Genomic DNA, 24,226 nt, shown 5'->3' with positions numbered 1-24,226 from the left:
CAAAAGTAAACTGTCTTTACCATTTAGAAATGTTGCTGAGACTTACTCTGCTTTGGGTACAGTCTTATTACTTCTCAATATATCTGGTGTAGGTAATGAACTCTCAAGGCCTGTAAGTATTGAACAGGTCCTATTAGACATGGCTAAATTTCATATACACGAGCTGGATAATTTTAATATGACAAAGGTACTCCGAATGTTTTTTTTGGTACATGCCTCTTGGAACACCAGGAGTGAATGGAATGGAAACCTCTTCATTTATATTCTGCACAAGAAGCATATTATGGATTTATGCTAGTGGGGTGAGCACATAAAGCCACTGTTAGTGAGCTTCAAATGTGGCAGCAAAGAATGAAGAGATCATCACCATCTCTCTCTAAATATAATGAAAATCTAACTTTACGATGCTCCTCTTAAATGAGCTTTCTTCATGCTACTTGGCTATGCATTAAGTCTTGGCATCCACACACACAAAATAAAAACAGTAGTTCTAAAGGTTCATTTATGCTGGCTAGATTATGAAAATTAACTCCTCAGATGTGGCTCTAAAGCAGTCATCAAAAGTGAGTACAAATGAAAATAAAAACCTGAAAAATATTTAAAATCAATAGGAATGTGTACAGATAGGATGTAGTCAAGACACCACTCTTCAGATACATATCAGTGCATGTCATAAAGAAATAAAAAGCTTAATTCTCCAGGGAACGGAGATTTCAGATTAGGCAAGGCATATTTTCTGGGAGCAATATAGCACAATCATTCTCATGGCCAAGGCACACATAGAGGGTACACAGGTTTAATATAGCATAAAGGTTGGGGCACTTGTGCTGAAACGTACTTAAAATGTGATAAATTTGGTCTATTACTAATTCTCTAAAATATTCTAATCTTGGGTCCTAGCGACAGCCAGGACCTCTCTCTCAAAGTAGCTTGTGGCTTCTGTCATCTTGCTAATTCACATGAATATTAGCCCTATAGTAAAATGCAGTGTTCCCCCAAATGTGCATGCTACTGTTGATAACAATGATTTTAGGTGGTCTAGAGAGTGTGTTCTATTTCAATAACGAAGGTGATTATGGTAATATTCTAGAAACAGCTGCCATGTACTGTGTGCTCCCAAGCAAAAATTCTACATTATTAATTTAAACGGCTTCCAGAAGACCATGTAGTAGCTATTATTATTATCTCCAATGAACAGAAAGGAAATTGAGGCACAAAGAGGCCAAGTAATTTTTTCAAAATCACATGGCTGGCAATGGGCAGAGATAAGATTCAAAATCAAGAAGTCTAGCTCAGAGTCCATGCTTTGCTCACATAATGATGCTATAACACATAACTATGTGGTTTTTTTTGAGGGGTGGTGGTAAGGGAGACCTAAACATTAAGGATCTATGTAGAATGTGAGATGAATGTTAATAGGCAAATGACACGTCAGAAATCTGGGTTAAGGCCTTGCTGCTGACCTTCTGAGATAAATAACTCCAACTTTATACTTAGCTGTTTTCAATGTTCCCCAGAAAATTCTCTTGTGCAGATAGAAAATCTTTCTACTTTTACACATTTTTAAGATACCACATAATCATGTTTACGTGGGAATTATAATTCAAATGACTCTGAAAAGAAGGGGCTCGATTATTGTATATTACAATTTAAGAAAAAAAATTTAAGAGAAAGCTGACAATACGATCAGAAGCATTATAGGAAGTCTCTTGTTCATTTTCTCCAGGGGTTCAACCAGAATACTTTTTAAGAGGGCAGAAGTTTAAGGTCTAGCTAGGGAATAAAGACATGTTTTGTCTGACACTTCCCAAGTCAAATCCAGAATTTATCAAATGATCTTAAGTGCTGTATTTAAAAAAAAAAAAAAAAAAAAAAGGGGGCAGGAGCTGGCAACCTTGGTATATTAAACTTTCATCATTATAAATTAGTATTGTAAAAACCCAATATATTTTTTGTAAATATGAAAGGGTTCCTCTGGTGATTTCCCTTTTTGTAAAACCACCTCTCACTAAAACATTTAAAATAACATTCTTATATCTAAAATGAATTCTTGGCATTTGCGAGGTTAAAATCTCCCCAAATTCAGGTGAAAAAAAAACTGCATAATTACAGTTCATCTGAGTGCAAGTCATAATAAAAATATTTAAAACCAGAAAGTAATACTTTGTAATGGCATTTAAAGCAAAAGAAAAAAGAAAATAAAGTACTTACTGGCATTTTAAAAACTTTCATGCAATGTGTTATTCATTAATCAGAAGTAAGTGTGCACTACATTTTTGATAAGGCAAACTATGTTCAAAATTGGCATTAACTAAACACTCAGCCACAACTATGTTAAAAACCAAATGCTTTAATGAGGCTATCAAGAACAACAGTTCGATTACATCATTGGATACATTAATATCGATCCATAATATATAGTGCTATGGATCATACAGAAGTTATTGCTGCATCCAACAGCAGATGACTACATTACAGTACCAAGCGTCTGCAAGACAGTCATTTTTTTTTTTAAGAAATAGGGTTTTTTAATACACTGTTATCAACATCAACTTTTCCCCAGTGCATTTTAAAAAATATTAATAAGTGCATTCCTTTGTGCTTTATTCTGTATCTTTTAACTTCCTATGTATTTTATTTGTTGTTATTGCTTTATATTTTAAAAAACAACCAGAAAGAACTTTGTCATCTGATGAATGACAGGTTGGTTGTACGGTTTTTGGCAAAGTTAGAAGGTTTGGTATTTCCATTACCTTACCCAGAGGCAGGTGGACAAGTACGGCATTTCCGTCGCTCCAGTTGGAGGCCTAACCCCAAGTCACAATCTTGCACCCAGGGATGGGGAAGTGGTGTGGATCATTTTCTCATCACAGAAGGCAAGCCCAAACTGACGCCTCTTGGCTTAACTAGTCCCTAAAACAAATCCACACTCTATTTGGCAAAAAGGAAATAAATAAAACCACCCCTGAAGTTGCAGCATTTTCCTGCGCTTACTCACCTGCCTCTCCTAGAAACTCTCTGTTAAGAAGGGGATGGGGAAGCAAGTGATGGTGAGCTCAGGAGTTGCGAGACCCAGGACAGTGGCACAAGTTGCCATGCTTTCTCTCCACAAAGTCCTCTATATAGTTGCTTAATCCTGGCCAAATTCCTTGGGCCTTGGTTAGTCAACCTTGCTCCATTTTTAAGAACCCTCCAAATCAATTAGAGAAAACTAGCATCATACCATTGCAATCTTAGACTTTTGTACCCAGCTCCCCTTCCCCCATATAAATATGAAGAGAAAAGCAGGCAATGCTATGATTGTATCAATGAACACTATGGTACAATTAGCTTTTCATGCACACTTGCATCACTATTCTAGGAAAAGAGCTATCTATACAATTAAGGAGGTTGAAAGAATGGGAACTAATTTTCCCTACCCCCTTAAGTAAAAACTATAAAGCTGACAACATCATCAAATTTCCAAGGATTCTCATTGCCCAATGCACATGGGAACTATGTATGCCGTGAATTATTTTCACATAAGCCATACATTCATACATTTGACCATCACGCCTCTCTGAACCCTCCAACACCCATTACCAATTCACATTTGACATTTAAACTCATTTTCTTTTTTTAAAAAAACCCTTCTGAATAAGGTTTCCTGATGAAAGAAGTTGGCACTCTGTCACTAAAATATATTTAATATTAAAAATATCTGAAGGAGAATTGGAAGCTCTTATATTGTCTACATAGGCACCATGCTACATGTTCCTCTTGACTATAGGTATCATCTTGAAACTTTCTCCTACAGTACACTTCAGTCAGTGCTAGTCCCAAAAAAGACTACTGCTATATTTAAGGCACTTCATTCTGAATGGATATGCTTTATGCCACTTGCTATTCAATTGTAGGCTGCTACTAAGAAATTCCAGTCAGCAGCCTGGCTCTTAACACCACATGTCATCTGTATAAAACATGTAGGCCTGGTAGAATGCATGTAACACTGCTCTTATTGCATAGGACTACACAAGGAGATAATGCACTGAGACTACCTTTACAATATTGCTGCTTGTTAAACATTGTTATCAAGTACCAGTAATTGGCCAATACAGTATTTCTCTTTAAAACAATTCAGCAAGTTTGCTGAAATAAACCTCAATTTAAATGACCATAATGGGTGTATTAACACTATGGTTACCAGTCTCCAAGAATATTGCTATTTTTATATCACTAAAAATAAATATGTAAGTTTATTCTCCCTAGAAAGCCAGTTTCACCTATTAATAATACATCTTAAATGTGTGGAAAAAGAGTTCTGAGTGAGACTGTAATATACAAAATATTTGCAAAGCTCTCTTTAAACACAAGACCTTGCATAAAAGTTTTCTTTCATGCGTGTAAAAAGAATGCAGAAAACCATCAGTGAATTGTAAAAATACTGAAAACCTTCCATTTTAAGATGCATATTCTTACAAATTAATACAAACATATTGAAAAGAATGATGATAATAAAGAATCTGTACAAATCAAATGAACAGTAAAACATAATTTAAAAATAAAATAGAAAAGCCAATTAGAAATGTGCCCAGATTTTTTATCAAAAGCAAAATTAAAGGAAAAAAAGTAAAACATTTGGCGCTCTCAATATTTTACTTTGAGAGGACATTAATTTTAATCTCAAAATAAAACACATCTTATGAAAAACTGAATTATACTAATTGATGAGGGAAATTATAACAACAGAGAGTGAAGATTCGACCCCAAATATCAGAGCCCTGACATGTCCCCCGCCACAATTTCAGTGATAAGTAATGTATGTTATTTTCCTCACCAGACAATCCTCCTGAAAATGGTTGTACTTCTTTTTTTTGCAGGATATAAGTATTTTTTAAAATAGTCTGCAGTATACTGATGTTAGAGGGTACTGTATCTTTAAGGCAGTACCAAAGAACACATTTACAAAATGGAAAAGGTTAGCCTGAATTTCCTCTTTTCTCTCTCTCTCTCTCTCTCATTCTCTCCCCCTCTACTTATTTTTGGTTGCTTTTTACATTCTTCCAATTAAACTTTACATTTAATTTCCAAGGAAGTCACAGGCATAAAAATCTCCAACTTGTTCCACCTGAATAAGAATGGACAGAAATTTCTATGATGCAAAATCCTCTTGCTCAGAAAAAGCTAATGTTTGGGGTGAATTCAGTTCAGAGATACTGTACACTTATTGTACAACACTTTGGAGGCATTTGTAGTTGTAAAATAGAATATACAAGTCTGTTTCACAAAATTCTAAAAATAAAATATATCGTGGGCTATTGATAAAGCATGGAAAAAATTCATATTAAAGGGAAATTATCGAGACAACCCCTCAGGTCAATTACTAAATCTACCGATCAGGAAAGAAGCAGCTGTGAGAACGGGGAGTAGGAAGGCTTTGCTAACACGCATGCTCGGGTTCCTCCATGCTCATACTGCTCCTCCGGCTGCTCGTTTTGGAAGCTCCAGGGGACACTGATGAAAGAAGTGGGTCAGTTACGCCAACAGGAGAAAGAGTATCCTCCATCAGGATGTCTTCCAGTTTAGAACCCATTTTTGTGGGGACACTATAGGCTTGACTGCTCTCGACTCCGCTTCCGAGACTGTTGTTGAAGGTGATGGTGCCGTCCGTGAGATCGAGGGTTGTTGTACAAGCTAGGTCTGAGGGATGCTGAAGGAGGTCTTGGCTGCAATTCTCAAGAGAGGGTTCTTGCTTGATGATCCGATTCACCAAATCTGGAGAGCAGAGCCCCGTGGATGGAATAAGGGAAAGTCCATGAGCTCGAGCCTGCATTTCAAGCTCCTAAAAAAAAAAACAGTCAAAATTAGAAACTGAAACAGATGGAGCACAGAGAGTTTCAGGGCAGTGAGACTACTACTGTATAAGACACTATAATGATGGATCCATGTCATTACACTTTTGCCCAAGCTTGCAGATGTACAACTCCAAGAGAAAATCCTATTGAAAGTGTAAGGGACGTGCAATGATAATGCCCTACCAATGCATGCTCATCAGCTGTAATAAATGTACCACATTGGTTGGGGATGTTGATTGTGGTGAAGGCTGTGTGTGTGTTGAGTGGGAGACAAGAGGTGTATGGGAAAGCTCTGTACCTTCTGCTCAATTTTGCTGTAAACCTAAAATTGTTCCAAAGAATAAAGTCTATAAAAGAAAATCACACTTAGAAAACAATAAACAGTAAAATATTTTGCTCTTTTAAATTAATAATGCCATATTTTTTTAGAGTGTAGGTGTCACTGGTAGTAAATGAAATTGCTTTTTAGGTGGTATATGGACTTTATTATATATTTAATATAGAGACAGTCTTACAGGTGTTAATGTTCACAATGAGGATAGGGTAAAAAATATCAATATAAAATTTCAAAGTATGAGCTTATTAAAGGAAAATATTGTTCCCTGATCTCCCTTAACTGTGCACTCAGGTATCCAGGGGTGCTGCAAAGAACTCTCAGAGCCCTGGGGATATTTAAACATTTCAAGAGAAATAGTGATACTACTGTAAGAACCACCAAACTCAAGGTATTTTACAGTTTTGACATTTCATTGTGCTATATACTCTCTTCCATCGCATCTTCTCATTGCAAAACTGGATTTGGGAAGGTTATTTTGATAAACAACAAGTTTTATATGAAAGCCAATGTGCAATGAAAAACAAAGTGGCAGTGTCTAGTGTGATTCCAACATTCAGGCACACATATCCCTTTAGTAAGTAATGTGGTTATTTTAAAATAACATAAAAATGCTATTTTTCTTTTAATTTACATGTTTTATATTTTCAAATGGCTACCAAGTTGTTAGGATCTAACAGAAATGGCAGGTATTTCCACTGGTCTAGGGGTGCAGTAAAAAAGGACCGAAGATACCAAGGGCAGTATGAACTAAGAAAGCCTGGGTGGTAATGGCAAAAATTGTAAAGGTACTATACAAGTAACTGAAGTTTGAGAAGCATCATTTAGTCCATCTCACCTTGAGAAATGGAAATTATTTTTAATTCCAGGAAAAAGTTCTTATCTGCAAGATGAATAATTCTTTCCTATACTTTCTTCACCTTTCCTATGTTAAAACCCTAAGCTCCAGTATAGTACCTCAGAATGTGACTGTATTTGGAGATACTGTCTTTAAAGAGGAAATTAAATTAAAATGAGATCATTAGGGTGGCTCTAATCCAGTACCCAAAAGAACTGGTGTCCTTGTAAGAAAAGAAGATTAGGAAAGACATGCATAGAGGGACGACAGTGTGGAAACACAAGGAGAAGGCGGCTTTCTACAAGCCAAGAAAAGTGGTTCCAGGAGGAAAGAACCCTGCGGACATATGCAGAAAACTCAGAGAAAGTAAATTTCTGCTGTTTAAGCTGACCAGTGGTGTTTGTTATGGCAATCTGAGCTGCCTAACTGAATTCCTGTGTCAGAGATTATAGTACCTCATTTCAAAATGTCTTCCAAGCGGGGGGCCTTCCTTCCCCCCATCCCTAGTATCCCTGGACCCTCCCAAAATGACCCCTAGACACCCCAATAGATTCCCCAATGAGCATTCTACCTCCACATGTGAATGCTATTCTTTCTATGTTTGTGATACAATAATACAATAACAACAGAATATAAATTTGAAGCAAGTCATCTTGCCCCATCAGAGAAGGAAGGGTGTTCCCAACATGACATGGCCTCTCAATCTTTGCCCATCTGTGTTCCAGAAGAGGCATGTTCAGTCTATACTAAAGGTTGTTTGACCCAGAGCATCTTTCTTTGGATGCAATACAAGTAAGAAACGGGAACCTGAAATGTCACACAATCTATAGAAACACAAGTCTCTCAGGCCTCATTTAAAAACTTGGGGCTATTTATATAATGGGAGTTCAATGATATTGAGGCCTCATGCTCTTTCTTCTGTGAAAATTTTTGCATGCATCACTTAAAATGAAAACGAAAGGAAGCCCTTGGGTCCAAGCTGAGAACATCCACTCTTGTAAATCTGAACCAACGTGCTAATAAGATCAGCACTCCCACATATGTAGTTTGTATTTTCAAAAAAAATAAAAATAAAAATATAATAATAATAAAGTTTGATTAAGAGAGGCAAATATCTCACTCTTCTGGCATTTAATTTAAAATATTTATCAGTGGACTAAAGCATTGCTTAGATTCCTGAATAATGTGCTACATCTCACCTGGAGACCTCAGTCTCAAGGCACTGCAGAATTTTCATAACTAGTCATGTGTCCATGACACTAAAGTGCTAAAGGCTGCCTCACATGGCCACTGGAGGGAGCCCAAGACACTGCCACCATGGAATTTCCAATTCACTTATTTTACAATATTCATTTTTCACACAAACAGACATATTTGGAAACTTAAAACCTAGCCTCTCTTTTAGAACAATTATCATATTTTAATATTTGAATAAGGAGATAACTCATTAGTACAAGCTGCTTTTATAAACTGATATACTAAGTTCAAGAGATTGAAGACCTATGGCTGAACCAGAGGACATGGAACACAACAAAAGCCAAATGAAAGGGAGAGAAAGAAAGGAGGATTTTTAAATTAGAGCTGACCCCTACTTCAACACTGAGATTATAAAATACACCCCCTAGAGGACAACTGTCTTCAGCTCCCTGCCCTATGGCTGAAGATCACTGCATGGAAATGAGAGATGTGACATCTAGAAATGCCAGTTGTATTGTGGGGCATTAAAAAGATCAGAGACCATCATTACCTATGAATTACTCTGTTAAATACATCCAGTGTCTGGGACTCATACCACTAAAGGGAACATGCTGGTCTCTAAGTGTCACACTTCGCACCACTGTCATTACATAAATAGTTGCCTTGAGAACCTGAAACGTAACCACTGCTTTACAGCACAATCTGGTAAAAGATGGGTCCATCTACTCAAGAAGAATGTATAATGTCAGTGACTCTTGCTGGTGGGCTGAATTCAAAGTCAGCCAGTGAATTAAAAATACTCTTGAAAATTCCTTTGGTCATTAGCAATCTGTTTTTGTCTTTTTCAAGATAGTTTCAGAGGTAGCTGTGTCTCTGCACTCAGCATAAGAGGTCTAGTGCCTAGGCAAGTGCCAGGAGCTGATACCAAAGAGGCTCCTGCTTACACTGGTACGCACACTTCCTAAATAAAATGACAGATGAATTCTATGTATTATTAAAATTAGTATTTCTCCCGCTAAGAACATATAGTATAAGATAAAGATATACATGGTATAATTTCACTATTAGTACTATTTCTTAAATTTATATCTTGATAAGAGTCTCTGTGTGTCTCCAAGTTCCCTACATACATGGGTATTGACCACGAACCGTACCTGCCCTAATACTAAGGCATCTTTGTGTTTAACAACTACAGTCAATTCTCATTATTCACAGTAAATATTGCTATGAACTGCACGTACGTGCCCCCTAAAATTTAGATGTTGAAACTGAATTCCCCAATGAGGTGGTATTTGGAGATGGTGCTTTCAGAGGTGCTTAGGTAATGAGAATGGAGCCCTCATGGATGAGATTAGTGCCTTTATAAAAAATACCCCAGAGAGTGCCCTTGCCTCTTCCCCCATGTAGATACAGCAAGAAGATGGCTGTCTCTGAACTAAGAAGCAAGCCCTCATCACCCTCTGAATCTGCTGGCGTCTTAACCTTAGACTTTCTAGCTTCCAGAACTGTGAGAAACAAATGTTTGTTGTATAAGCTACCAGGTTATGGTATTTTTGTCATAGCAGCACAAATGGACTGAGGCAGTATGTTTGATAAAGTCACTGTGCACACTGAATAGTGAATACTGAACCACTGTTACTTGGGGGAAATACAGGGTTGGGTTCCTGCAATCCTCTGGTCACATTTTCATAATATAGCCTTGTTTCATGTGTTTCTGTTTAAAGACACCTTATTTAATATATAATGTTGATTTCATTAACACTGAATTAACAGCCAATAGCACTGCAACTTATGTCTGAATGAAACTTAACTCTGTACAAGACATCATAGCCTTTAGTGCTTAGGAACACTAGTCAGGCATTTCAGCAAGATACTTAGAGGCCACTGCAAACAGCAAAATCGCCCACAAAAACCACAAAAATGAAAAACATGGCACTAAGAGACTGCAAAAAGGATACTGGGTTTATAGTAGGAGATGAAAGAAAGCAGAGCCTCGCCTTGTTCCACCTGAGCAGAAAACGAGTCATCAGGCAATTCATGTTCGCTGCCCTGAGTGTGTCTGAGAGCAACCACAAAAGTGCCACAAATGTTGCTTTGGGTTACAAACAACTTTTTATGAGTGGAAAAATTCAAACAGGGAATCCACAAAAAATGGGGATTGACCATCTTAGGATCATGTAAGTCAACTCCCTCATGGCTCATTATGTCCTTTCTTCTCCTCTCATAAGTCAGGAACATGCAGGTAACTGCAGAACACATGCCCTGTACCTGTATTCTGAGCAACAAGTGACGGTTTGCATGCTCCAGTTTCTTCTGACGGTTTTCAAGCTCTTTGGCACGTTGCTGTTCTCGCTGCAGCTTTCGGATATAGTCCACAGATGCTTTTAAAATTGTTCCCTTGTTCCAGCGCATGTCTCTGTGATAAAAATGCAAAGAAACAGACCTCTGTATGTTTTGAGACATATTTAGACCATTCATTTTCTAAAGATGTGATAACAATTCCAAGTTGATAACAGCTATCATTCATTTAGTGCTTGCCACATGCTGGACACTGTCCACCACCTCATATACACTATCTTACTTAACTCAGACAAAGACCTGGAAAGGGAGGGATGCTGCACATGAGTAGAAACAGAGACTATTTGGCTTGCCCAGGTTACAGAGCTACAATAAGGTGGAGTCAGGACCTAAGTTTAGTTCTGCTGATTGCAAAGTCAATATTCTTAACATTGTATTAAATAGTTATAGCTTTCTAGGACTATAAAATTAACTCAGACAGACAGAAAAAGCTGCAAAAAAAATAAATTCCATGATCTCTCACTACTTGATTGTGTGAGGCGTAAAAGGGTCATCCTTAACTTTTATCATGAGTTTTCATGGGCAGGTTATTTATTTTCATTTTGTCATCTATAAAATGGGGATATTACACTTGTAAAAGCAGCCTCATAAGGTATGTTAATAGAATCAAAGGAGGCACTTTATGTAATTATGCTATGAAAAGTTTAGAAAACAGTTCAAATAATGGAGCAAATAGTGTGTTAAGGGTTGAATACAATAATTATAATGGCTATCTTTGAATAGCACTTACTATGGGCCAAGTACTTTTTAAAGAATTCTACAGCTCATTCAGTCATCACAACCTCAGTGGATAGGTACTAATATTATCCTCACTTGACAGACTGGGAGACTCAGGCACAGAAAGGTTAACTAACTGGCCCAAGGTCACACAGCTGGGAAGTGGTAGAACCAGGAAGCCTAGGTTATCTGGCTTCAGACCATGTTCTAAACCACTACCATCCTTCCTTTTATGTGACGGCATCCTCAGAACAACAAGACTAGGTAGGAGTATTCTGGTTGCCCCCTTTTGTAACAGATGAGAAAAATAAAGTACAAGAGCTCAAGTATCTTCCCCAAATCTAGTCAGGCACTGCTTTGGAATCCAAACTCAGGCAGCTTGAGGTCAGTGCCTCTCAGTTTTTAATCATTGTAACTCTCATGTACTCATATAGGAGAAAATTAAAAATGCCATTAAAATTCAGGTAAAAATGAGATGAAAAATTTAGAGTGCTCCTAAGAAACAATTAAGAATGAAATTATTATTACATAAGTAACATTTCTATAGCACTTTAAATTAATGAGTCATTTTAGAGACAATATCCATGATGATAATGATAATGATAAAAACAAAAGCAACTTAACTTATGAAAAACCTCCTAAGACATAATCTATAGCTGCTCAAAGCAGATTGGAAGTATCAGGTGGGCCATGTGAAAGGAGGACCATTAACACAAGTCACCAAGTAATCGATCCTCATGTTGATTAAATAAAGAACGAAACAGAAGTTCTCCCATGAGAGGCAGAGTTACAGTCCTCTGAGAATTCCTGGGGGTCAATCCCTGGGGTCTCAACACCAAAGATAGCAACCCAGGACGTGAACTGAGTTTGAGAAAACTAGTTTAATGTTCAGGGCTAAGCTCAAAGAAATAGACACTTCAGTAGGCAGCGAGAAACAATTATAATGAAAGATGCCTTAACGAGGCCAGCAAAGTAAAAAAACAGTTACTGAAACATGTACACTGCTACTCAGTTTTTAAGAAGTTGTTATTTCAAACAATTACCTTGGGATTTGCTTCCTTGTGAGACCCAACCAATCATTGTTCTGGGCTTAAAAGAAGGGTTGTTAAACTTTGTTTTTGTTGTAATGAGAAAGATCCTTTTTCACACGGATGTGTACACAAATCTCTAATATATAAATTAACAAAAGCAAGTCTGCTCTAGGAAAGGAGAAAGTATGGGGCTGAGACCCTGATCAGCTTGTCTCTAGAGCTGCCCCAAAGTCTGTTCCCAGACACCTGGGACAGGAAAATCCCCATAACAGATTATAGTCCATTTTATCTTAAAACAATGTCTACAATTAAAGATCATTATCAGTTCTGATCATGAACATAAGTAATTGAATACAATGGAGAAAGAAGATATGCAAATAAAGGCTTTCACTCCAGCCCCACAATTTCTTATGTTGCTAGAGATTCATATGCTACAGTTTAAAAGAATATGCTAAAAAGTGAAAGCTGATAAAGAACAGGAAAATGGGAATTCATTTTCAACTATCATGCAAGACTGACTATAGGAAATGAAGGTCACAGCCCCTTAGTAGGATAAATTTGTGCTGCAGAACTGAGAATGTGAATGTTCTGAGTTTCAAAACAGCTTTCCTTGAAAAACCTGGAAAGTACAATGTTGATGATGGAAATTGTGCTTTAATATTCATCAGAACCACCTTACAATAGGCAATAGTTTTATTTTATTTTGTCACAAATTCCCTGACAATAATGTGCATAGCAAATTTAATAAGCTTTGCACGAATAATGCTTGATTTCATCTTTACATTTTATTAGGTAGCTAAAAGGTCATATTCACAGGCTAATTTCATTGAATGCCTGTGCGCGCCATTAAAGTATATACATCCTCTAGCTCCTTACTTCAAATGGGCCAATTTCTAATGGATAAAAATTGTATATTTGTTGTTCTATTTGCTGATAATGCTAGAAGGAAAATTATCTTTACAACTGTTATCTCTGAAAGCAGTGGAAGGGAAGAAAGACTGAAAGCTGAAACGCCAATTAGCTGACCTATACTTACAAAAGTATTAAAATTACTTTTTTTCTAGAAGGGTAAAACATACAAAGAGCATGAAAGTTTCAAAAAAATAATTGAGCAAAACTGTTAAACTTGAAGTTTCCAATATCAGCTCTCAGCGCCTACAAATATTGTTCAAGTTGAAGGCCAGGCAACAACTTCTTGCGTCAGCGGCTACTGAAATCACTGTCCTGCATAAACTGTTAAAATTATTTTGTTTAGCAGCTCGGTGTTTATTTGCCAAGGACTCTCTGATTTCAAAAAGCCACCTCCTCGCACCTAAAGCTGTATTCTCATGTCCAAACATCCTTCTGTACAATTCAGATTGTACAACTAAGATTGTCCTTATCTCACAATCTTAGTTTGATGAGACTCACCAAAAGCAAAGTATAAGGAGTACTTAGGATGAAACAAAGGCAGGGGGTACTTCTTCACACTGGTTTTTATAACAGTGTACTTTTTATAACGTATGACAAAACATTAAGGTACAAAAAAATATAAGATGCAGATTAACATGCAATTGTACTCACGGATCATTGGACTTGGGAATCAAAGTACCTAGTTCTTTAATGCGATCATTTATGTTAAATCTTCTTCTTCGTTCAACTTCAAAAAAAAAAAAGCACAGAAAAGACTATTGGTAACCATCACATTCACATTAACATATCTCATTAAAGATGTGTGTATGTAAACTTCCCCACTTAGGACCACAAAAACCTGAATCTTTATTTCTGTTTTTACCACAGTTTTAGTACTGAGGTTAAGCTACTTTTTAAAATGAGCTACCTTTTATCTTTAACAAAGCCCTGAGATATACATTTTTCATCTCATGTAATCCTGTAACAACCCTGAAATTGGAGGTGCTATCTTCAGTTACAAATAACAAAACCACCAAGGAGACATTAGGGACTTGACCAGGACACCCAGCAATAAGTGGGGAGAGGCCAAAACTGAACTCTGACCCTGCAGACAAGGGTGGCAAACTCTGCAAAGGGCCTCCCAGTAAGTACTTCTGCCTCTGCCAGCTAAATGGCAACAACTGAGGCTATTACATAGGTACTTGCATAGCAAGAGCGAAAACAGATTTCTACAAAGTCAAAATGGGGTAATTTGACCAGGTACAACTCTTTGCAGAGAAAGTCTACTAATGAGAAGCACTGAGTGCTAAAATTTGGATTTTATGTCATTTTCACACATGCCAAAATATTATTCTTATTTTGATTTTTTTAACTCTTTAAAATGTTAAAAACATTCTTAGCCCAAGGGTCACACGAAAACTCCTGTTTCAGCCCAGCGCTATCAAACAGAAACATAATGCTGCAAGTTACAAGTATAATTTTAAATGTTCTAGTAGTCATACTAAGAGAGTAAAAAGAGGTGAAATTATATATCCAATATATCCGAAATATTATCATTTTAACACGTAATCAACAGAAAAATTTATAAATTAAATATCTACTTTCTCTTCCGTGTACTAAGTTTTGTAAATCCAGTGTGTATTTTACATGGATAGCACATCATAGTCTCAACCAGCTACCTCCCAAGTGCTTGGTGGGCAGACCTGGCCAGTGGCTGCAGTCCAGATGACCCACCCCCAAAGTTACGCCAGCATCTTTAACTATATCATGCATCCTAACAGCATTCCCATTATATAAATACAGCTGTTTGTTCGACTAAATCATCACCTTCGTAGGGGAGGGTGAAGTAGCAAAGCTTATGAGTTAATAATGTTTCTAATTTAACTATAGTCCAGCAAATAAATTCCAAATAACTTAAAGTCTAATAAATTGAATTAAAGATGTTAACATTTTACTTTAAACATCCTATAACTTAATGCATATTTATCATTAGATTATTTTGTATGGCAATACATATTTATATTTGACCCACTTAAATAAATAATAATATTCACTACTTTCACAATATGAGGGGGGACCCAAAAAATCCACAATTTATTTATTCTTACATGATTACACTTCAGTCACCTTCAAAGCACTGTCCATTTGATGCAATACACGTATCAAGATGTCTTTTCCACTGCTCAAAACAGTTTCTGAACTCATCAATTTTGACGCCTTTTACGGCTTCTGCCGTTTTTTGTTTCACTTCTTCCATATTGGCAAAACATTTCCTTTTGAGGACTTTTTTCATCCGGGGAAATAAAAAAAAAAAAGTCACTCGGGGCGAGACTGTGTGAACAGGGAGGGTGGGGCATGGGGGTCATGCCATTTTTTGTCAAAAATTGCTGAACATTCAGCGCAGTGTGGGCAGCTGCGCTCCTAAATTATGAAATGGACAAATGTGCTGAGTGTTCAAAAAAATTATTAAAGCTGAACACAGCTTCTCATAAAAATGCCAGCTGCTATGCTGATACAGATGGGTCCCTAGAACACTCACCTAGCGGGGGGAACCTGTACAAGGGATCCACCCTTCAGGGTGTTTTTGGGTCGCCCTCATATATGTTGTCTTTTTCATTTTTTTTCAAAAAAAAAGAGTGATTATTTTTATCAGTAAATCAACTATGTATTACTACTGTCTAATCATTAGGCTTTTATAAAAGGAGAAATAATAAGTGATACACAATGGTCCTGAAGAAAAAATTTTTGCACTTCTGATCTTCTACCTAACCTCTTCTCACAATGTTTTCTTACTTTTTCCAAGGATATAGTAATCATAAAAATTCAAACAATACTGAAATACACAAAGTGAAATAAAAGTCTCCTGTCATCCAGATACAGATATATCTTATATATCTCTGGTGATTGTTTTTACATGCTAAAAATAAACACACACGTGGCACCCAGGCCACAGTTCTTCAGCGTCTTCAAGATCACAATCACTTCCTGGTGATCTCATTTCATCTGGTGGTTTTTAAATACCACTCATGTGCTGATGACTCCCACAGTTACATATCTAGGCCAGACATCTTCCCAGAACTCCAGACCTGTAAGTCTGACTACTTGGTGTTTCCATATGGAAATCTAATAGTAGCGGGACACTCCAAACTGAGCTTCTGCTCTTCCCTGCTCAAACAGCTCTACCCACAGGCTTCCCCACCTCATTCAATATAACTCCGTCCTCCCAGGTGGTTTTGCCAGAACCTTGTAATCAATTCTGTACCTCTAGTCTTCTCACATCCCACATCTAATCCATCATCAAATTCTGTTGGGTCTACCTTCAGAATATTTCCAGAATCTGTCTACTCCAACCTCCACTGCTACTAAGAGAAGCCACCATCATCTTCTGCCTGGATTACTGCAATCCTATTAACTGGTATCTGTGTTCAACCCATGCCCATCATTTCCCATCTCCTGTGGGCAATCCTTTACTGAAAACCTTCCAGTTACTTCCCATCTTACCAAGGCAAAAGCCAAGTCCTCAAGGCATCCAACAAGCACCTCGATGCCTCCTCTATCTTACCTCATTTTCTATTCATCTCCCACTGTGACCATATCTTTTATCATGATTCATCTGTGTTCCCCTCTTCAGCACATGAACTTCTTGCTATTCCTCAACCACTTTAGAACTTCAATTTCCTCTTTTGGAGTTCATACTGCTGTTACCCTTGCCTAAACATTCTTCCCCAAATATCAAATGGCTCTGGCCTCACCTCAGTCAGGTAGTGACTCAAATTGCCCTATTAGTCCTCCTTGACCACTCTATTTAAAACAGCCACAACCTCCCATGCCCACCCTGACACTCTATGCCCCTGGTTGCACTTGGTCTCCTCATAAAACTTTCTACCACCTAATATCTACATAATTCACTCATTAATTCATTTATATACCTTTCTACCAGCTAATGTATGTGTTTTGTATATGTATATATGTTCATTGGTGCATTCCAAGCACCTACATGAACTTGGCAAATAGTAGGCCCTCAGTAATTATGCATTAAAGAGTGATACAATTACAGTAGACAAATGCTAAATATGATTCTGCATCTATCTTTTCTCACTTAATAGCATATTGTTGACATCTCTCACTGTCAAAATTTAAATGTACCACATTTTATTTTTAATTCAGTACCTTCCCTCCCCAATTATTTTTCATTACAAAAGTGAAATAAGCTCATAAAAACTGGAAAACATAGAAAAGTGTATAAAGGAAGAAGTAAAAGCCACTTTTTTACACCACAGAACACCTATATTCCTGAGGACACTGTCAATAATAAAGATGACTCCAAGATCCTCTCCCCCTCACACACACTCATAAACACACACACTCATATACACACATGCATGCACATCCCTACACAGTATGTACATTTTACAAAATGGGATACTATACACATCATTCTGACTTTGTTCCTCAGTAATACATTGTAGACATTGTCTGAGTCAGATAGACAGACCAACCCCATTCTTCTTAAGAGGTACCAGAGTAGTCCTTATCTGGATGTACCATAATTTATTTATAAGTCCTCCACTGATAAATATTTAGAGTGTTTCCAATTTCTCCCTCTTTTTCAGTGGTGTAAGAAATACTCTTGCCAGGGCTTTCATGTACATTTTATGAAATGTACATGACACTATTATAACACTTATCATGCTGAAAACACCACCTTAATGAATTGGTTTGCTCCTGTATTCTGTCTGTCCCTGACTTGACTGTAAACTCATAGGGGTGGGAAACCTGTCTGGTCATGCCTGTGGAAAGTGCCTTATACATAACGGGGCTCATTAATAAACAGAGTGAAGAAATAGATGTGTTCTGCACATTTTGGCAAGTACTTTTACAAGATAAATTTCTAGCAGAGGAAGAGCTATGCCAACAGGCAATCTAGCCTTGAATATTAATTTCTAATGGTTAGATGAGATTTTAGGATTGTGTTATAGCCCTCAGAATTTGAGCTAACCATGTTTGCACTTTACTGACAACCATGAACTTGATGGATTAGGTGCCTAAGTAAAGGTGAATATTGTTCTTAACAAGGTTTGGATAATGCCTAATTATCTTATTTATAAAGAATTTTAAAAGGAAGAATACTTAAGAGTAAGATCACTTGGAATCTAGAGGAGACCTTAAGAATATTACTCCAAATCTTGTGGTTAGGTGATGAGGAAAGCTGCTCAGAACTGGCCTGGGAACTGAGAAGAGCAGTATCCATTTAAAAACAAATCACCCCTGGGACTCAGAAATTCCATTCTTAGCAACTAAGCTGGGAAACCAACTCCCCTGGACGTGAACCCAAGGGTCCCTACGGTGCAATGATCCCCTGGCTACTTTACTCTGAGACTGGACGGAAGGATGTCAGAACAGACCTTAGAGCTGTCAAGACTAGAAGAAATGGTTTATTACCTGTACCTCACCTCTGACCAGTTAGGTCCCGACACAGCCCCGAACCCCTAACCCACCAAGGTGCTTGGGCTTTCAAGCATTAGCTTCCCATTCTCCTGGGTGGCACCATTCATAATAAAAAATCCAGTCTTCCTTCACTGCAGTTCTAAGTATTTAGTGTTTGGCTCTGCTAGTGTTGGGTAGACAGAACTTCTGTTTTGTGACAAACACAAATGTTCATGGTGACTTGTTTATAACAAGGAAAACTGGAAACATCACAAAGCAGTAGGTAGTCACACTGTGAAATTCTTAAGCAACAGTTTTTAAAAAGTACATAGATCTAGATATTAACTGCAAAAGGTCTTCAGAATATGCTGTTGAGTGAAAAAGCAAGCAGCAACAAATATGGACAATATTATACTGTTTACACTAAATCATACACAAAACAAGGCTTTTTATTTTGTGTGTGTGTGTGTATGTGCGTGTGTTCCTAACCACATAAAAAGTGGTTGGGAACACCAAAAAGCAAATTGAAAAAGAAATGATTATTCCAATGACCAGAGGAGAACTCTGGCCTTATTCTATCATTTACATAAGGACAAAATGTTTATATGTAACTTATATTCTTAAAAATCAATTTAGGAAAAAGAGAAAAGGAGGCCATGAGATGAGAAACTGACACAGACGCAAACTGTTTCCTACTTCCAAGCTTAATCCTTTTTGTTTTTTAGTGTCCAGCTTCTTTTTACTATTAGACAAAAATCCTAAATTTTTATAGGAACAGCTTAAATATTTGATCAAGAGTAAATTAAACACATAAAAATAATTTTAAATGTTAAAAGATTTTTTTTTAAGTGACAGGTGAAGTTCGAAATTTGGAAGGCTACCTCACCCACTGATTGACTATCCCCCACGTTTCATTTTCTTTCTCTCAAATCTCACTGGAGGAGGAGATTCCATAGTTCTGTTTTGTTAATAAGTTCCAATGTGAGCAACACTTATAATTGGGTAGTTGGGCATCAAATCCCACATTCACACAGACACACACACACACCCCAATTCTATAAAAAAGTAACATAGTTTTCAGGATACTGAAAAAGAAAATCAATTTGGTCTGAGATAAAATATGGGAAAAATATATACCTTGGTTTCCCTGAAAAAAAAAAAATTTCTTCCATAAAAAATGTAATTTTAATGGCAAATAAATCAATCTCCTCCTAAAAGTTCTAGAAAAATTTTGATATAAGGGGGATTATCAATCCCAATATCAAATATCACGAACATAAAACAAACTTACTCAAGTTGTGATTGTCCTTTTTTTGTCGCTCTTTAGCCAATGCTCTCGCTTCAGACTCTGTGGGAAAAATACACGCTGTGCACGTGAATGAAGTAATTAGAAACTGGAACTATTCAAGGCACATGATAATGTGAATTATAAATATCTCATTTTCTAAATGCAGGCAAGCTTATCTGACTTGACTCTAAATAATACTAGAGTTTTCAAAATTATGACTCTCTAAAACTTGCATATTTCAATAGCAGTATATATCAAAATAAATGCAACAAACTTGGCTTCTAGAAGATGGTAAAGGACCAGTGACAAGTATGTCTGACACACTGTAATCATAATGACACAAACACAAAAAATAACTAACTAGAAAACTAATATTCTATTACCAGGAATCAAATTTTCTTTTCAGGAAATAGACCTTTTAAGCCTTCTATGATTCCTTTATAACACACCAACATGAAAACTTATAGCTGGTGAAGCACATACATGTATATATATATTTGTTAGGTGTATATTACTATATATTTATATATGCATATTTCAGAAACTGAATTACTTCAATTGGGAAAGTCAATCCACATCATCTTCTATTTTTGTTTCTCACATAGAAGCATGAGAGACAGCTTTTATTTACACACCTTCCACTTCAGTATCTTAATTTGTTTCCTTTTTTTTTGTTTGTTTGTTTTCAGCTTATCAGCCCCACCCCATGTTTCTCTGCCTGTCAACCTCAATTCACCAACTGTGGACCAGCTCTGGCTACCCAGTGAACTTCTGTGCCATGTGGTGCACTGTAACCACATCCCCCCACTGAGGTTGGGCTCTTAGTCCTGGAAAGGAGGTTTCTCTCCCACGGTTGGGTACTCTTTAGTATTCATCCTTTTCAGTAGCTCACTGCCTGTACATGGTTAATGAATTGTTATTTTAAATCTCTTTTTTCAGATCACTGTATGGTTTCTTCTTCGTGCCTGGACCCTAATACAGGTGGGAAAACAGGACTTAATGAAGACAATCCCTCCAGCCCTACTTAGGTCAGATCTGCTGACTCCTAAGCCTGTTCTCTTTCAGGTGTATCACGCTGCCTGCTGAACTATCAGGGATCAGCACCCCCATTCCTGTCCATTTGCTCCTTTTCTTGGAATTTTATCCTTGTCCTCTTTGGATGAGTTATTTTCTAAGACACACATGACCCTAGAAGTATATTGTCTATTATATCTGCTTTTTAAAAAATTTAATAAATGTATACCCTTTTCACCCATTTCTCCCACTTCCTACCCTCCACCTGTTGTTTTCTTTGTTTTTGAAGAAACAACATATACATAATTCAAAAGTCTACTTTGCACTCAAGTAGTCAGAGTTTTAATCATGTCTCTCTAACCATATTTTATCATTATTTAATATGTATCTCATTCAGCAATAGTTTCAAAACTTCATGGTTCTTTTCTTTCCTGGTAGGGTACCTACTTGCTTGTTGGCTCTCAATGGTTCTTAACGTATTAATTAATTAGGTATCTTTTTGGACCGAAAGCAATGATTTTTCTTTTTTAAAAATATCTTTTTCCTGCCATAATTTTCTGAAGTATTTTTTTTTAAAGACTTGAACAGGACAGGAATTTTTTTGCACCAAATCTACTTTATATTCTGTATTCTCAGTCTGTTCATCCAAACCTACAGGATGCAAGCACCAAATAAAAAAATGGGGGATGAGGTCAGGACCATAAAATTCAGCATGCTAGAATGCCATTTCTAATAGTTTCATCATGTTTGAATGTCCAATGTCTTCCCTAAAGTGTTAAAATGGCGAAATAGGTAATTTCACACTCACCTCAAGAACAAACAATACCCACTGCTCCATTTTATAATTTACTTTTTTACTCTTTATAATAAATCTTTTGCATTTGCTACAGCAAAAATAATAGAAGGCATCTGAAGATGTAAGAAATATATTCTTACTCTATCCCAACTGCAGGCTTGAATGTTTCTCATAAGAAAATTCAGACCAGGATTCTCAAAACTCAAATGCCTCCAGGGGCTTGGAGAGCAACACCACCACCAGATTGAATAGAAACATTTCATAGCTGACCCTCACCCCAAAAAGGCAGCAGGCATAAGTCATGATGACAGTTGTCACAGAGTAATGTTGCCATGGAGTAAAGGCTGCCCTAACTGCCAGTATCTCATAAAAACCCCAAAAACTGGAAACCAGGATTTTCAAGTATCAATTCTCCATTTTAAAATATGACTCAGTGTTATAACCACTGCATAGATTTTAAAAAGTATGTCTGTGATTTGGAAACAGTCTGGAGATGACTACTTTGATAACTTTACTGATCAGAAAATTAACAGACAATCCCCGGTAAGTGGCACTATTGCTGGGTATTTACCTGTGAGCTCCCTTTTGATGTTGGGAAGGTTGGCTGGACAGGAGTTGCTGATGGTGAGGCCTGGGGGTGGCAGTCCTTGATTGCTATAAAGGTCAATCAAGTTTCCGGAGACAGGTAACTGGAGATAGGAAAACAGTAATGAGAACAAGGCGTTGAACAATTTATAAGTTATTCAGCTAAAACCCATATCCTATACCAGACTTCCTTTAAAAGAAATGGTTTGATGTTAAAAGTCATTTTTTAAAATCAGAGAACATGAGATGTTTACTTTTTCATTCACTCACAGACATATGGTCCCTTTAGGTAGTTCCCTTTGAGAGAAGAAAGGATGCACAATCTCACACCCATAAATGGTTTCGGACCAGCTTGTAGGTTACTCTGAGCATTAGACAATGGGTGCCTTGACAGACTCACTGTCTAGCTTGTTGAGTTAGCACACAGTAGGTGTCCAGTGAATGTCAGCTATTACTATGAAATAGGTTCTATATGGCATGGCTTTTTCATCTGATTGGGTTTTTCATCACTCAATTCCTTCCCTTTCTTCTTCCTTCTCTCATTCTCTCTCCTTCTTTTATAAGGCAAAGTGATGAGAAGTGCTTTCTGCCCTGACTGATGTGATTCAGTGAGTTGGGCATCATCCTGCAAAAGCAAAAAGTTGCAGGTTTGATTTCCGGTCAGAGCACATGCCTGGGTTGCGGGCCAGGTCCCCAGTTGGCAGTGTGTGAAAGGCAATAGATCAATGTTTCTCTCCCTTTCTCCTTTCCTTTTCCTATCTCTAAAAATAAGTGAGTAAATCTTTTTAAAAAAGACTTCTGTTATTGGAAAAGGAATGGTTTCCTTATTGCTTAAAAAAAAAAAAAAGCTATTTTCCTTGAAACTGAAATCTTTCACAAAGCCACAAGAGGGAGCTCACTGACTTTAATAAAAGGATAAAAATTTACACACACAAAAAGGAAGTATTTAGTTTTCTCAGGATAGCTTAACAGTGGTTTTCTCTAGCTCTGAATTAAATATTTTAAAGTAGTGAAATTATTTTTTCCCAATATTGACTTCCTTTTGCTGTATATGCATTTCCCTGTAACTAGTTCATGGTAGGAGTTTGATGGGCCCATTTTTGTAGACATAAACAGTCTGAGACGTTTCTTTTCCCACTCCCTGAAAAAAACTACGGGAACATAGTTAAGTGACTTCACTGTTTCTGCCACAGAAATTTCCCATTTTCAGCTAAACTTAATTCCTATAACTAATATTACCCGGTAAGACTTTTTATCACTTAGCCCTGCCTGTCCTTGATTACATACCCTGAATTGTAAATTTTGAGAGCATTTAAATGTGATTAAAATGTTTGTTAAATGTGACTGAAATGTAAGATTGTACTGCATATTCTATTTTTCATTCTCTCAAATAGCCACTAACATATAGATGACCCACAAAATAAAGGTAGAATCAAATGTGTTTTTCCTCATTGGTAGCCATCAGTCATCTATTCCTTTCATGGCTACTAAATACGAACTCAACTCCTAGCTAAAGAGATGGGGGAAGGTTCTACAAGAATAGGATTCTTTCTGACAGGTTCTGACAGTAGTTCTGATATGCGGGGTTGGGGACAGGACATAGATCCATCAGCAGAACGCACCTCTCTGTTTTCCACTAGTCTTTTGCTCCTTCTTGAAGACAGAATTAAAATTATTTAAAATATATATAAAATTTAATATATGTATCCCACCACACAGATGCATATAAACAATGCATTGTGATAATTTAAAATGCCCAGAACCACATTGCAAGGCCCTCTAGCTAAGAATCTGATAAAAAATGATTTTGATTATTAGCTGTTAACCTTGCCTTGTGTGTGTTCAGTTTTATTCTTGTCCAGCTTAACATGCAGAGTGAAAGGTACTCAAATGCCTCAATATAGCACTATAAAGAG

General features: G+C 37.0%; 1 protein-coding gene across 5 annotated transcripts in view; it reads right to left on the bottom strand.

Annotated features, from left to right (window-relative positions):
* Positions 1-2,357: 2,357 nt before the first annotated feature.
* Positions 2,358-24,226, bottom strand: part of MITF (melanocyte inducing transcription factor) — a 233,070-nt gene continuing 211,201 nt past the window's right edge. For 3 of the 5 annotated variants that reach the window (XM_054595394.1, XM_054595397.1, XM_054595399.1), the window contains exons 6-10: positions 22,297-22,414; positions 19,919-19,993; positions 13,873-13,948; positions 10,472-10,619; positions 2,358-5,821 (exon numbers count right to left, since the gene is read on the bottom strand). In XM_054595394.1, coding sequence (XP_054451369.1) covers positions 5,420-5,821; positions 10,472-10,619; positions 13,873-13,948; positions 19,919-19,993; positions 22,297-22,414 — 819 coding nt within the window. In that variant the 3' untranslated portion in view covers positions 2,358-5,419. The remainder of the gene's footprint in view (positions 5,822-10,471; positions 10,620-13,872; positions 13,949-19,918; positions 19,994-22,296; positions 22,415-24,226) is intronic. The other 2 variants (XM_054595396.1, XM_054595398.1) reach the window with 1 other exon arrangement.

The sequence above is a fragment of the Pteronotus mesoamericanus genome, unplaced genomic scaffold, assembly GCF_021234165.1.
Source record: "Pteronotus mesoamericanus isolate MK-2021 breed Mesoamerican mustached bat unplaced genomic scaffold, CSHL_Meso_final scaffold_54, whole genome shotgun sequence".
NCBI classification, from domain to species: domain Eukaryota; kingdom Metazoa; phylum Chordata; class Mammalia; order Chiroptera; family Mormoopidae; genus Pteronotus; species Pteronotus mesoamericanus.
The sequence above is the reverse complement of the archived record's forward strand: the minus strand, read 5'-3'. Positions and strand labels throughout refer to the sequence as shown.